Here is a 12,286-nt window from a genome sequence, read left to right on the forward strand (position 1 = left end):
CCAACACTCACCCTATACGAACCCCAACACTCACCTGACCCTGAAAGGTAGTAGCCTGATGTGTAGGGGAGCGTTGCAACGATACTCCTAGCATTGCAACACTTCGAGTTTGGCAGCAATGCCAACATTGCAATGTTTTCCTGACGCTCGTGGATTATTTTTCGAGCATTGCAATGTTGTTTCTAGTATTGCAACACTACATAATTTTCTATAAATACCTCCCTTCGTCTTTAGGTTAAAGCATGCTAACTTTTGGGGGCTGAACTGATGGAGGCCGAAGTTAACCTTCATTCTTCTTCCTTTCCCTTCAGAATTTAGTGTCTTTAGGTTAGTTTTTCTTTTTATTTTGGGTTATAATCAATGGATCGAATGTGTGTCTCTGATTTGTCTATGATAAGAGGTAACTTCTATCTAATTTCTTTGAGCAAGAGCCCTATGTCTAATTTCTTAAGTTTTCAATAATTGAATGTAATGTTCTTCAATTCTATATTTTTCTTTGGATCTTGATGAACTTAGATTTGCATTTCTGTGTTGGACTGACGACCCTATCATGATTGCATATCTTCGCTAGTTAATTTCGAGCTCGCACGTTTCTTCGTAGTTCTTATATGCTTGATTTTACCCCGATAGCAATGGTTGAATGTGTATGCTTGAGATTTATAGATTGTCCTTGAATTTTGGCATTACATGTTTAATCCATATTCGAAAAATAAATTTATTAATTGAATATGGCTTTTTCTGACTTTTAATCGACGCGATTGAATCATTATTCTTAATGCATATATTTTTCTAATTCTATATGATCGCTAAGAATCCAGTAGAATTAAAGCATATAGTTTAATTAGGGTATGGTCTTTCCGACCTTAATTAATAATTAGGACGCTTGATTGATTTTGATTTAATTGATTGTCGGCCTTTGTAGAGATTAGTTAAGTCGAATTGATTTAGTAGTCGTGCATGCATAAAATTGAACGTTCATTTATCGATTTCCATGATAGAAATTACATAGGAAACTCCCTCTTGCTTTAGAAATTAGATAGACTTATATTTTATATTACATTTATCTCTTTTATTTTAATTTTACGCATTTATCTCTTCCACACCAAAACCCCCCATTCACCACTCTAGTTAGAAAATTAACTTAATGAAACAAATTGCGTTTCCCTGCAAATCGACTCAGACTTACCACTATTGCTACATTTTAGTAATTATAGGGGTCGTTCAATATTATAACTTTTCTTTTGTTTCGTAGTCCTTTTTGGGTATTAAACGACAACATAAGAGACTCAAACAAAAATGGCGTCGTTGTCGGGGAAGCCATTGACGTTTTGTTAGTTAAATTTCTAGTTAGAGTATTCTTTTTTTTTATTATTTGTTTTCCTTTTTTGTGTCAGTATTCTAAGCATGAACAGAAATCATAAACAAGGATGGGGACAATCGAGTGGAGCATCTCGGCTTAGTGACGAGGTTTGTGACCTTCGAGGTTAACTTACTGAGTTAACTTCTTTGGTTAGTCAATTGGTTGCAGGTAACCCGCAACAAGTACAAGCATGTAGGATTGATCACCCTGAGCAAGCATACCGAAGTCTGCAATGGAGTCCTATGCCACAAGATTACTCCATGGGAGAGTGTTCTAGTTATATAGATGACGATTTCTGTAATGTCCCGAGTTTTTCATAATTCAAATTCTGTATTCTCGTAAAATTTGAGGAATATTTTGTTAATTTTGAAATTCAATTTTGTTTAAAGGAAAGATTTGGATTTATGTCGCAATTAATTTAATTTTAAGTAAGTTAACTTTTAATGTCTAGATATATATGTTTTTAATTTTAAAATTTGGGGAATGTGATTGGTTTGATTTCGAATTTATAATTTGAAGAGGAGGAGAAAAGGGTTTGAAAAATATGTATGTATTTGTGTTGGAATAGAATAATATAAAATAAAAGGATAGAATAAAATTAAATAATATTTATATAAATTAAATAATATATTTTTTTTTATAAAACCTCTCCTCTTTCCCTTTCGCATGCAAACCAAGACCTTTCCCCCCCAAAATTTTTCCTCCTCGCGTGAACGCCCTTCTCCAAATCTAGATCGCCGTCATTTCTCCTCGTCTGTCCAGCCTTGCAGACCTATGCGTCGCGGTTGTTATCGTCATTGAGTTGTCATTGCAGGTTTGCAGTGTGGGTTTTCTTTCGCCACTGCTCTCGTTGGATTCTTGAGATTTTGGGTAAGCTAATGAGTATTTTTATGGGTTTTCTTAAAGTAGCTTGAATGCCTATCAAGTTTTGACATAGATTTATGGTTACCCACTAAAATTTTGGTCCAATCAATTAACTCATGACGTTGGAATTTTAGATTTAAGGTTTGGAGAATGTTGGCTTGTTGACCATCAAGTGTTAAGGACAATATAGGTGAATTTTGGTGAGAATCAGATTCTATAATCCTTTGGGCCTTGATGTAATCATTGTAATGTGGATTTTTAATGCCTATTATTGAATGTGCAAATGATTAAATTATTGTTCGAAGCTATGGAATGAGTTTAGTTTAGGTCAAGCCACTATTTGGTTAAGTGTTTATTTACTTATGCATGTGATGTATGTTATAATTAAATAGATCTTGTATGTACATATAGTATGCCATGTAGATTTAATATCCCACCATAGGAAGCATGTTACATGTATTGAAAGTATGTTATAAAGGCTTATAATATATAGTATGCATGCTTAAGGTTTCAAATGTTTTAATATAAGTGTTATATTAAATCATGAAATATCTTATGTTTGTTATGGATGCAAAGCATGTCCAAAGTTTTATAAGTTATTATAAAATTTCGTTAGATATTTAAAATCCATAATAAAAATAAGTTGCATGCTCACGTAGGTTAACCGTTTGTTTTAATAAGTTAAAATAGGTCGTTATCTTGTAAAATATTGGTTACAAAGTCAATCGGTATATAATCCCGTCTAAGGTTGGAGGTACTTAAGTTGACGGTCTATGGAACGCTTACTACCTGGGGATTATGGCCCAATAATTGAGCATTGTTAACCTGGTTTTATGAGTATACGTGAATAGTGTGAGGTTTTAAAACTGGTTTATCACCTAGACTTAGGTTGTTTAATTAGCCAGAACATATCTAAGTAAATATTTACCTAAAAGAAAATAGAAAACTTCAGTGTGAGATTAATAACATATACGATATGTTGTTCTTAGTTCTCATGTCGCTAAGAGTTCACACATAAGATCCATGCAATGTTTCGTGTCACCCTGGAAGTTACTTCCATTCGGAAAGTGTTTGCATGGGTCAATATCAAGGTGAATAGGGGAAGTAGTGCATAGTAAGTGGGTGAAAGATGTGTGTCAACTTGTCCTGCAGTGTCTTCCATTAGTTTGAACTGTGAGATTCCTATGTTGCGCCTGCTTTTTGACTTTATACGATCTACGCTAGTCATTATTACGACAACTATCCCCTCGGTAGGTTGTAACGTAGGATTTGGAACAACTCAAACTCCAGAAATGGATAGGATTTCTTAGGTCGATTCCCAACTTTGACTCTCTAATTTGGTAGCATTGTTGGGGTTGTTAATCTCTGAGATCTGAAAATGGAGGGTTACACTTACAGAATTACTAAGTGTTAGTAAGTTCTTGACCGAGAATGGTAGCTAAGTGACTATCGAAATATGAGTTATTCTGGAGATCGTATTTAGTCAAGAATGTCTTGCTTTAGTGAAGAAACATTCTTGACTGCCCCTCAGTAACACTTATTCTGACTCACTATAGTATCGTTGCAAATAAAATAATGAAATTTGGGTATATTATTACTTTGCTAAAATCTGATTGGATTTAAAAACAATTTGCTAATAAGAATTTGTTTATACTTTCAGAATGACTAGCTCATTATACAGTTGTCGGATTCTGATAAATTCACTGGGGACAATTATGCTACATAGAAATCGAATTTGAATACTATACTAGTGATAGATGATTTAAGGTTCGTTTTAACAAAGGAGTGTCCTCCAAACCCCCAAATGCGAATTGAACTGTTCGGGAAGCATATGACAGGTGGACGAAGGCGAATGAGAAAGTCTGAGCCTACTTTCTTCCCATAATGTCTGATGTTTTGGCAAAGAAACATGATAGCATGCATATCATCAAAGAGATTATGGAAACACTATGAGGGATGTTTGGGCAGCCATCCTTTTCCCTGAGGCATGATGCTATCAAGTATGTTTACAACTGTCATATGAAAGAAGGGGCATTTGTTAGAGAACATGTCCTGGACATGATGGTCCATTTCAATGTGGCAGAAGTAAATGAAGTTGTCATTGACGGGAAGAGCCAAGTCAATTTTATCCTAAAGTCTCTTCCGAAGAGCTTCTTGCAATTTCACACTAATGTGTTAATGAAAAAGATAGGATATAACGTGACCACTCTTCTCAATGAATTGCAGGCTTTTCAGTCCATTTTGAGAACTAAGGGACAGGAAGCAAAGGTAAATGTTGCCACTGCTGATAAAAGAGGATCGTTCTCTAAAATAAAGTCTAACTCTGCTTCTTCATCCAAGAATAAAAGTATTCCAGTGAAACAGAGTAAAGGAAAAAGAAGGCTTCTACTGGCCGCAAAGGCAAGGCCAAAGCTGCAGATAAAGGAAAATGTTTATATTACAGCGAAGACGGACACTGGAAAAGAAACTCCCTGAAGTACTTTGTAGAAAAGAAAGCGGAGAAATCAAAACAAAGAAATTAGTTCTTGAAGATTGCTTGTAGAAGAAGAGATAATTCTCCAAGTTATGAATAAGGGAGACTATCTTAGAAAAAACAGTGGGAAATCTTGAAGTTGTTATCAAAAGATAGATCTATGTACTTGTGTTAATGTAATGAAAGATTTTGTATCTATCTTTTGTAAAAAACAAGTTGTATAGAAATATTCTTTTGTCATAAATGAAGTGTTCATTAGCAAAAGAAGTATTTTAATTGTTCTACTATAAAGCAACTTCTATGTTAAAATCAACAAAAAAAAAATGTCGTTTTTAAATATTTAGATATTTAAAAAGCTGACAAATAAAAGGCAACGGTTTCTTCATGTACTTATCTTTGACATTTAAATTTTGGTCACATAAGTCTTAATGAGATTAAGAAGAAAGTTAAAAGTGGTCATCTAAATAAGTTAGAAGACAAACCTTTTAAACACTATGTGTGATTTATCTTAAGATAAGATGGCCAAAAGTTTTAAAGACCCAAAGAACCCTCAAAACTTGTACATTCAGATCTTTATGGTCTGACAAATGTCAAGGCATAATGAAGGGTATGAATATTTCAATGATGATTATTCAAAGTATAGTTATATTTACCTAAATCATTAGTTTAAAACACTTGAAAGGTTCAAAGTGTATAAAAAATTGTTAGGTAACATGATTGAGACACTTCGATCAAGATCGAGGTAGAGTACAGAAAAACTGAGATTTCAAGGAATATTTTGATAGAACATGGAGTACAGTAACAACTCTCTATACCTAGTTGCCTTTTGTTTTGGGGATATACAGTAGTGACTATTATATATTATTTTGAACATTGTTCCATTAAAAGTGTTTCTGAAACTTCATATGAGATATGAAGAGGTCATAAATGTTGTTTATAACATGTAAAGGATGTTTACATATTTCAGAAAATGGGAAAGACCGACACATTTGTTAGTATCGAACCCTAAAAAATTGGAACATTGTTCAAATAGTATGCCTATCTGTAGGCTACCCAAAAACAATATACTTCATTAACCCAGAAGAAAAACTAAGTAATTGTATTTGACAAATGTTGGTTATGTGAAGAAGTATACATTAGAGATCATCAAATATTGTATTAAGTTTCCATAATAGCAAAAGAATATCAATAAAAATTATTGATTATTCTGACCATGAAAAAAGAGTTGTTAAGATAGGTCAGGTGTATCTTACTCAAAGAGTTAAAAGTACCTTGATATAGTGGGAGGGTTGTGTGACAGACTACCCATAGCATGAGTGTAGTCGAAACTCAAGCCACTAATATTTGATATTGACGTCAAGAAGCAAAAGGTTGAGGGTTTAACATGCCTTCTCCATTTATTAATAGTTAAGAAGCCCTTTGTATATTGATATGTTTACAGTGATCTTCTCGGCAAAAGTGTTCTAGGGTCACCTAGCGAGTCTAGGACTACGGGTTATATAATCTAAGGCAAGTGGGAGAAAAACTCATGGGTAGATAATACCTAATGAAGGCAAACTATGGGTATGCGATGCTCTAGTTTATTGTATTTCTCTCTAAAAACTCAAAAACTCAAAATTATGTTTACATATGTTTGTCACCACTGGAGTTTTAGTTCAAGTGGGAGTTTGTTAGGTTTTATGTCCTAAAACTCGTGGTTTGTAAACGATAAATTTAGTTTGTAATTCAATAAAGTTATTATTGAATATATGAATTGCTTATTTTGTTTTAGAAATAAATCCAGTAAACTAAAAGATCCATGACTATTACATGAGTACTTGAACTTTATGTGGAGACATAAGAGTGGATCAGATTCGAGTAAATAGTCAAAATGATCTATAGTATACGAATAAGGTTGGGTACCTTATTCTGGTAACACTATTGGATGCGACCTATTATGTAGTTGTTGCAATTTATTGTAAAGTGCTACAAACGAAGTGATCCTAATTCGTTCATGTGGAGACATGAGAAGTGGGGGCGTCCTGTGCAATAAGTTTGCATAAGATCAGACCAAGAAATAAGTGACTCTTACTTTATAATGTTGTTTACTATTTAAGACTGACTATTTCAAAGCGGTGACCTAGGTAACTTAACCTTAATTCTGAACTAACTATGACCTCCTGTTTATTCGGGATTATCCTTAGATTTGCATAGGTGAGGGTTGGCTTAACAACGTCGACTTAATAAGCCTTCCATTTCAGGGGTAAGACCGGATAGATAGCTGGAGACATAGGGTACAAGATGGAATTCACTTCTACCCGTTTTTAGAGATAGTAGAAAGGTTGTTCCCTTAAATGCTGACTCCAGATCTTGAACAAGGGGCCCCACCCTGTCATTCCCTTGAGAGGGACTCAGTTTGGTGATTGGATCTCAAACTAATTGTTCATTAGAGGATCAGTAGAACTTAAGGAATAAAAGGTAATCTCGGGGATAAAACAACTATTGACCCAGCCGCTATTACGAACAATCTGTGAAGGGTTAACTTACTAATCATAGTTATATCGAGTATACACAATATATCTACAGTGAAAGGAGTGCAACTACTGGACTTTAGTGGAGTGACCCGGTAATTAATGAATGAGGGTTAATTCTGTTTAAAGAGTTTAGCCAATTAATCTTAGATCATTAGAACTCATGATCTATAGAGATTGGTGTCCTAAGTCTCCCAATGGCCTCACATGTCTCCTCATGAATGGTCAGGATCAGACCTTTTGTAGCACTTTACAACATTTGTAAATATCTACAAAACGGGTCGTATTCGTAGTGTCACAAGGATAAGATATCCCTCCTTTATCCTTATACTAAAAACCATTTAAGTTATTACTTAAGACATGATCCACTTGTATGTCTCACATACATGCTTAAGTTACATGAAATAACCAAGGATCTTAGTTTATTGGATATGAGTAAATGCAAATAAAATAACATTTATTTTATTAATAACAATGTGTACAAAACGTTTATAAACTACGAGACCACCGGGAGAATTAGGACACTAATCCCAACATAGATTGCAGCTGATTTTGTAGGAAGAAGAAGATCTTCATAGGTATTTCTGAAACCCTCTTTTCATTTGATGAACATGCTTAAGTTCGAAGCTAAAATTGATGAATTAGAGTGCTTAATGATTCTGTTTTCAATGACCACGTGAAGTTACAGTATTGCCCTTCTTTTTTTTTTTTTCATCTTCTTCTTTGGTGCGAGAAATCTTCCTCTGCACATTGTCTTCTTCTTTTCCTCTGTACGTCATCTTCTTCTTCTATGGCACGACGAGTCTATGCGACCAAATCCGGTGAGCAAGAGAGGAGAGACGAGTGATTTTGTGAATGAGGAAACAAAGAGAGAGCGAAGAGCGAAATAAGCTAACAATTTGTGAGTGAAAAAAAAGAGAGCGAGACAAGCGAGAGCGAGAGACATAGTGATTTGTGAGAGAAAAAAGAAGAGAGAGCGGGAGAAGCGAGAGCGTGAGCAAGACTTGAGTATATTTTGGTAATTTTACCCAAATTTGACGTCAGCAAAAGAACATTTGACATCTTTTAAAAAACTGGATCATTTCACCTTTTTTTTGTCTAATTTTTGGATCATGCATCCAACACACCCACTTTGGGCTTCATCCGAGCAAAAAATAGACGGCCCATCGGTTCAGATGATCCGTCACAATATACATATGTAAAACAGAATCTTGCATATCGCGGCTTTCGACTCTCATTTCCCTTCTTTTCTTGTTCGAACATCTTCTGAAGTTCTCTAAACCCCCAACTAAAATGGCTAGAGATCGAAATGGTGAGCTATCTACTAAGAGAGGAAGTTCCGATAACGAAGAGCCCGGCGAACGAGAAGGAGAAGACAACGGTGCTCCCTCGAAGATAAGCTCCGGTAGGAATTCTGATAAAGATCGTGAAAATTCAGGCTCTGATGCGGACGAAGGACGAAAACGCGGCAAATCAAGAATAAAATCGAGAGACAGTTTGGATTCCGATGAGAAACACGACAAGAAACGTGGGAAGAGTTCGAGAAGAAAGGGAAAATCCCGTAGACGATACAGTAGTAGTGAGGAGGATTCTGATTCCGAGGATACCGAATCTGATAGCTCGATGTATGATTCGGATTCGGGACACTCGGACGCGGAATCGGCTTCAAATAGTTCGGGTTCGGAAGGCGATAGCGATAGCGAGGAGGAGAGGAGGAGGAGGAAGAGGAAAGAAAGGAGGAGGAGAAGAGACAAGGAGAGAGAGCGGAAGAGGAGGAGAAAAGAGAAGGAGAAGAAGAGGAGGAGAAAAGAGAGGGAGGAAGAGAAACGAAGGAAGGAAAAGAAAAAGAAGGAGAAGAAGGAACGAGGAAAGAAAGGGGCAGTGACGAATTCGTGGGGAAAGTACGGGATTATCAAAGAAACTGATATGTGGTACGTGACGATTGAATTGTTCCTTGAATGCTTCTGTTTGCTTACTGCGAAAATTTGTCTTCATTTTCTTAAATTCAAGTCCTCTTCTTACTGTCTTCCTTTTTGCCGAACACTTTTGGCTTTGATGAAGCTGTGTGCATGTAATCAACTGAACCTGATTTTTGTTATACTGTGAAAGAGTTTCTATGTTGCTTCTCGATTCCTTCTGCATAACCATGGACCCTTTCTTCAACTTGTTCTTGTTAACTTTGTTTCATAGGAACAAGCGACCGGAGTTCACTGCATGGTTGGCTGAAATTAAAAAGGTAAATTGATTTATGCCCAATACGTTCCATTAGCTCAATAATGCTAATTTATGACATTTGTAAGCTGGTGACATGATCGTATTGCTGAAATTTTGAAGTGTTCTGCAACTACAAAGCGTGTAGGATAGCTCTATGCAATAGTTGAATTTCCTTCATTTTTAACGGACTTCATACTTTCAATACGGTGGTGCCAACTTCAGTATTTCATGTCTTCGATATATGGATTTGAATTAAGTAGAACCAAATTAGTTTCTTCATGTAACTTCACCATCGAGAAATGAAAGACGACTTCCAATACCAATCCACATAACCTTCTTTTGCTGTTTTTTGAACTCAAATTACTTGAGCAGCATGCCTATTGTTTGGATTGAACATGAAAGTATACCAAAGTCGGAACAATATACGATCTGACTGCTTTTCATAGTTGTCGTGTTTCTGCTAATCATATTATTTTGAATATTACATTGTTCTTAGGTTAACTTGGAAAGCCTAGCTAATTGGGAAGAGAAGCAAATGTTTAAGGAGTAAGTAGATAAACTGATCATGTTGATCATGTTAAGTTTTACTCATCACGGTTATTACTCTTGAAGATAGCTGTTGTATTTACTTCTTTAATTCTCGATCCATTTTTGAGAAATTATTTAAAATTGTAAATAACTTCAAAGTTCAATCTCACTGAACTTGTGATGATTGTTTGTACAGATTCATGGAGGACCATAACACGGCCACTTTTCCATCCAAAAAGTAAGGTTCTGAATATTTTTGTATATGCAGCTACTATGTTCTTGTTTGAGAGGTAGAATGAAAGAAATGAACATGGAATCCTAGATGGAACATTGCTATGGTCAATATTTCTTTTAGTGTGCATTTTCTACAGGATTTTAAACAAAATCTCTATTTTAAACCCAAGAAAGCAATGAACTGATTTTTTTTTTTTGAAGATCAACTCATGTTGTTAATTATGCTTTCACTTATTAGACGGGTATTCATTTTGTTGTTTGCAATGTCAGCCACTTGCATTTATTTTATGTCATTTCAGGTACTACAATCTTGACGCTTATTACCAGCGTAAAATACAAAAAGATATGAAGAAAGGCCACAAAAAGATTGTGGAAGGAGAACGCACTGTGTTCGATGATGAAGAACAAAGGAGGTATTTTCTACTTTTCTTCTTCTTTCTTTACCTGCTGTTCGTTTTGAGAATTAAACACACTTCATATTTAGAAATTTTGTTGCTCATCTGGTGGTTGAATATGAATGTTTGATGGTGGAGCCACACCACACTTTAAGAATTCACAAAGAAATTCTTTATTCAGTTTTTCAAAAGTATATCAAATCATTTCAAATACAAGGTCTGAGGAATCATCTACTAACTAAAAGACCTATAAAATTACACTAAAAAACTGTTCAATAAACTACTAATAAAACTAATTAACCAATTCTTGAACTCACTACATAATTTGAAGTGCTATCTTGTTCCTGGACTTAATGCCGTCAAACTATTATCGAATGTCATCATATGGTCTCCCTTGAACACCCGCCAATGGCTAAACCCTAGAAAGAAATAAAAATGAAAAGAAAAAAGAAAACAGAGAGGGTCGAGATGTTCAAACAGTCTGTTGGTTTGGTTAATAATTTCACTCTACTTTTCAGGCAAGAACTACTCATAGAACGTGAAAAGCACAAGGAAGAACAAGTGGAAGCCTTGAAGCGCTCTATGCAGACTGGAATGGTCAGTGATTTTACTCTCTGGAAGTAGTTTGGATTATCCAACTTTATTGCAAGTTTCTTACTTCCGTTCCTCACAGGCACAAGCAATGAAAGAACAAGCTCGACTTAGGGAGGAGATGGCTTATCAGTATAAGCTTGGAAACTTTGAGGTAGGCATAAACGTGAACGAAGTTTTCCTGCGGTTTCATTTTGATGTGCATTCTCAAGCTAGTTCCTCAAATTTTTGCTACATTTTATTACAGGCTGCAGCTGCCATCCAGCGAAGATTGGACCCAGATGTTGCCTTGTGAGAACTGAGAGAAAGAGGCATTATCTCGTGTTTGGGTACTACACGGTTGCATTCTCAAGAACTCCGAAAGTTCCGGAAGGTCGTGTTTGGATTTCCAAACAAAGGGAAGCTCTCCAATCCCAATCATTTCTGGCAACCTCTGTAGTTTTATAGCATCCCATGGATAAGTACAGGAATGGTTTTGACTTGTTTTTCCTTTGGATAATAAGGGTAGTTGCATAAAGTCCTTATGTTATCTAGGTGTAAAAAAACATTCCCCTTGCTAGAATTAATTGTAGTTATAGTTAGCAGTCCAAATGTGGGTCGTGAATTTGAGCATATGTTGTGCCCTCAGAAATGGACAGAGAGAAGAAATGGCATTTCTAGTCATTTTTTTTGCGTTAACGGCTGAACAATGGATGGATTGTTTTAATGGAAAAGTTAGGGGTTCTACTCTTTAACAAGAACATGGAGGAATTATCCAATTTTTTTCTAAGTTACTCGTGGTGTTTGGGGGATTGACTTGAGTTGAATTTTTTAAACCCAACTTGCCAAACCTCACTAGTTAGTAATAAATAATTCGACTCCACGACTTTAACAGTGCTATAAGCAGTTGAAATTTACACATTTATCAAGATATTCTAAATTTTGTTAAAATTACACATTTATCAAGATATTCTAAATTCCCTCATTTACTTATTCTATTCTTTCATCCTTCATACTTCGACAAAATTAATGGAAATACTTTGAGCATATATATAGTCAAATCAAACAAACTCGCCTATAAATTTGTCAAAATGTAACTAAATACATTTATATTTTTATTTTGTCATATTACACTCTA

At 35.3% G+C, this 12,286-nt stretch overlaps 1 protein-coding gene across 1 annotated transcript; it reads left to right on the forward strand.

Moving 5' to 3' along the window:
* Positions 1-8,415: 8,415 nt before the first annotated feature.
* LOC120092131 (vicilin-like seed storage protein At2g18540) lies at positions 8,416-11,911 on the forward strand. The gene is made up of 8 exons (XM_039050343.1): positions 8,416-9,138; positions 9,398-9,443; positions 9,918-9,967; positions 10,146-10,187; positions 10,483-10,596; positions 11,097-11,175; positions 11,252-11,323; positions 11,417-11,911. The coding sequence occupies exons 1-8, from the start codon at positions 8,501-8,503 to the stop codon at positions 11,462-11,464; spliced, it is 1,089 nt and encodes a 362-aa protein (XP_038906271.1). The 5' UTR covers positions 8,416-8,500; the 3' UTR covers positions 11,465-11,911.
* Positions 11,912-12,286: the final 375 nt, after the last annotated feature.

Source organism: Benincasa hispida, chromosome 11, assembly GCF_009727055.1.
Source record: "Benincasa hispida cultivar B227 chromosome 11, ASM972705v1, whole genome shotgun sequence".
In the NCBI taxonomy this organism is placed as follows: domain Eukaryota; kingdom Viridiplantae; phylum Streptophyta; class Magnoliopsida; order Cucurbitales; family Cucurbitaceae; genus Benincasa; species Benincasa hispida.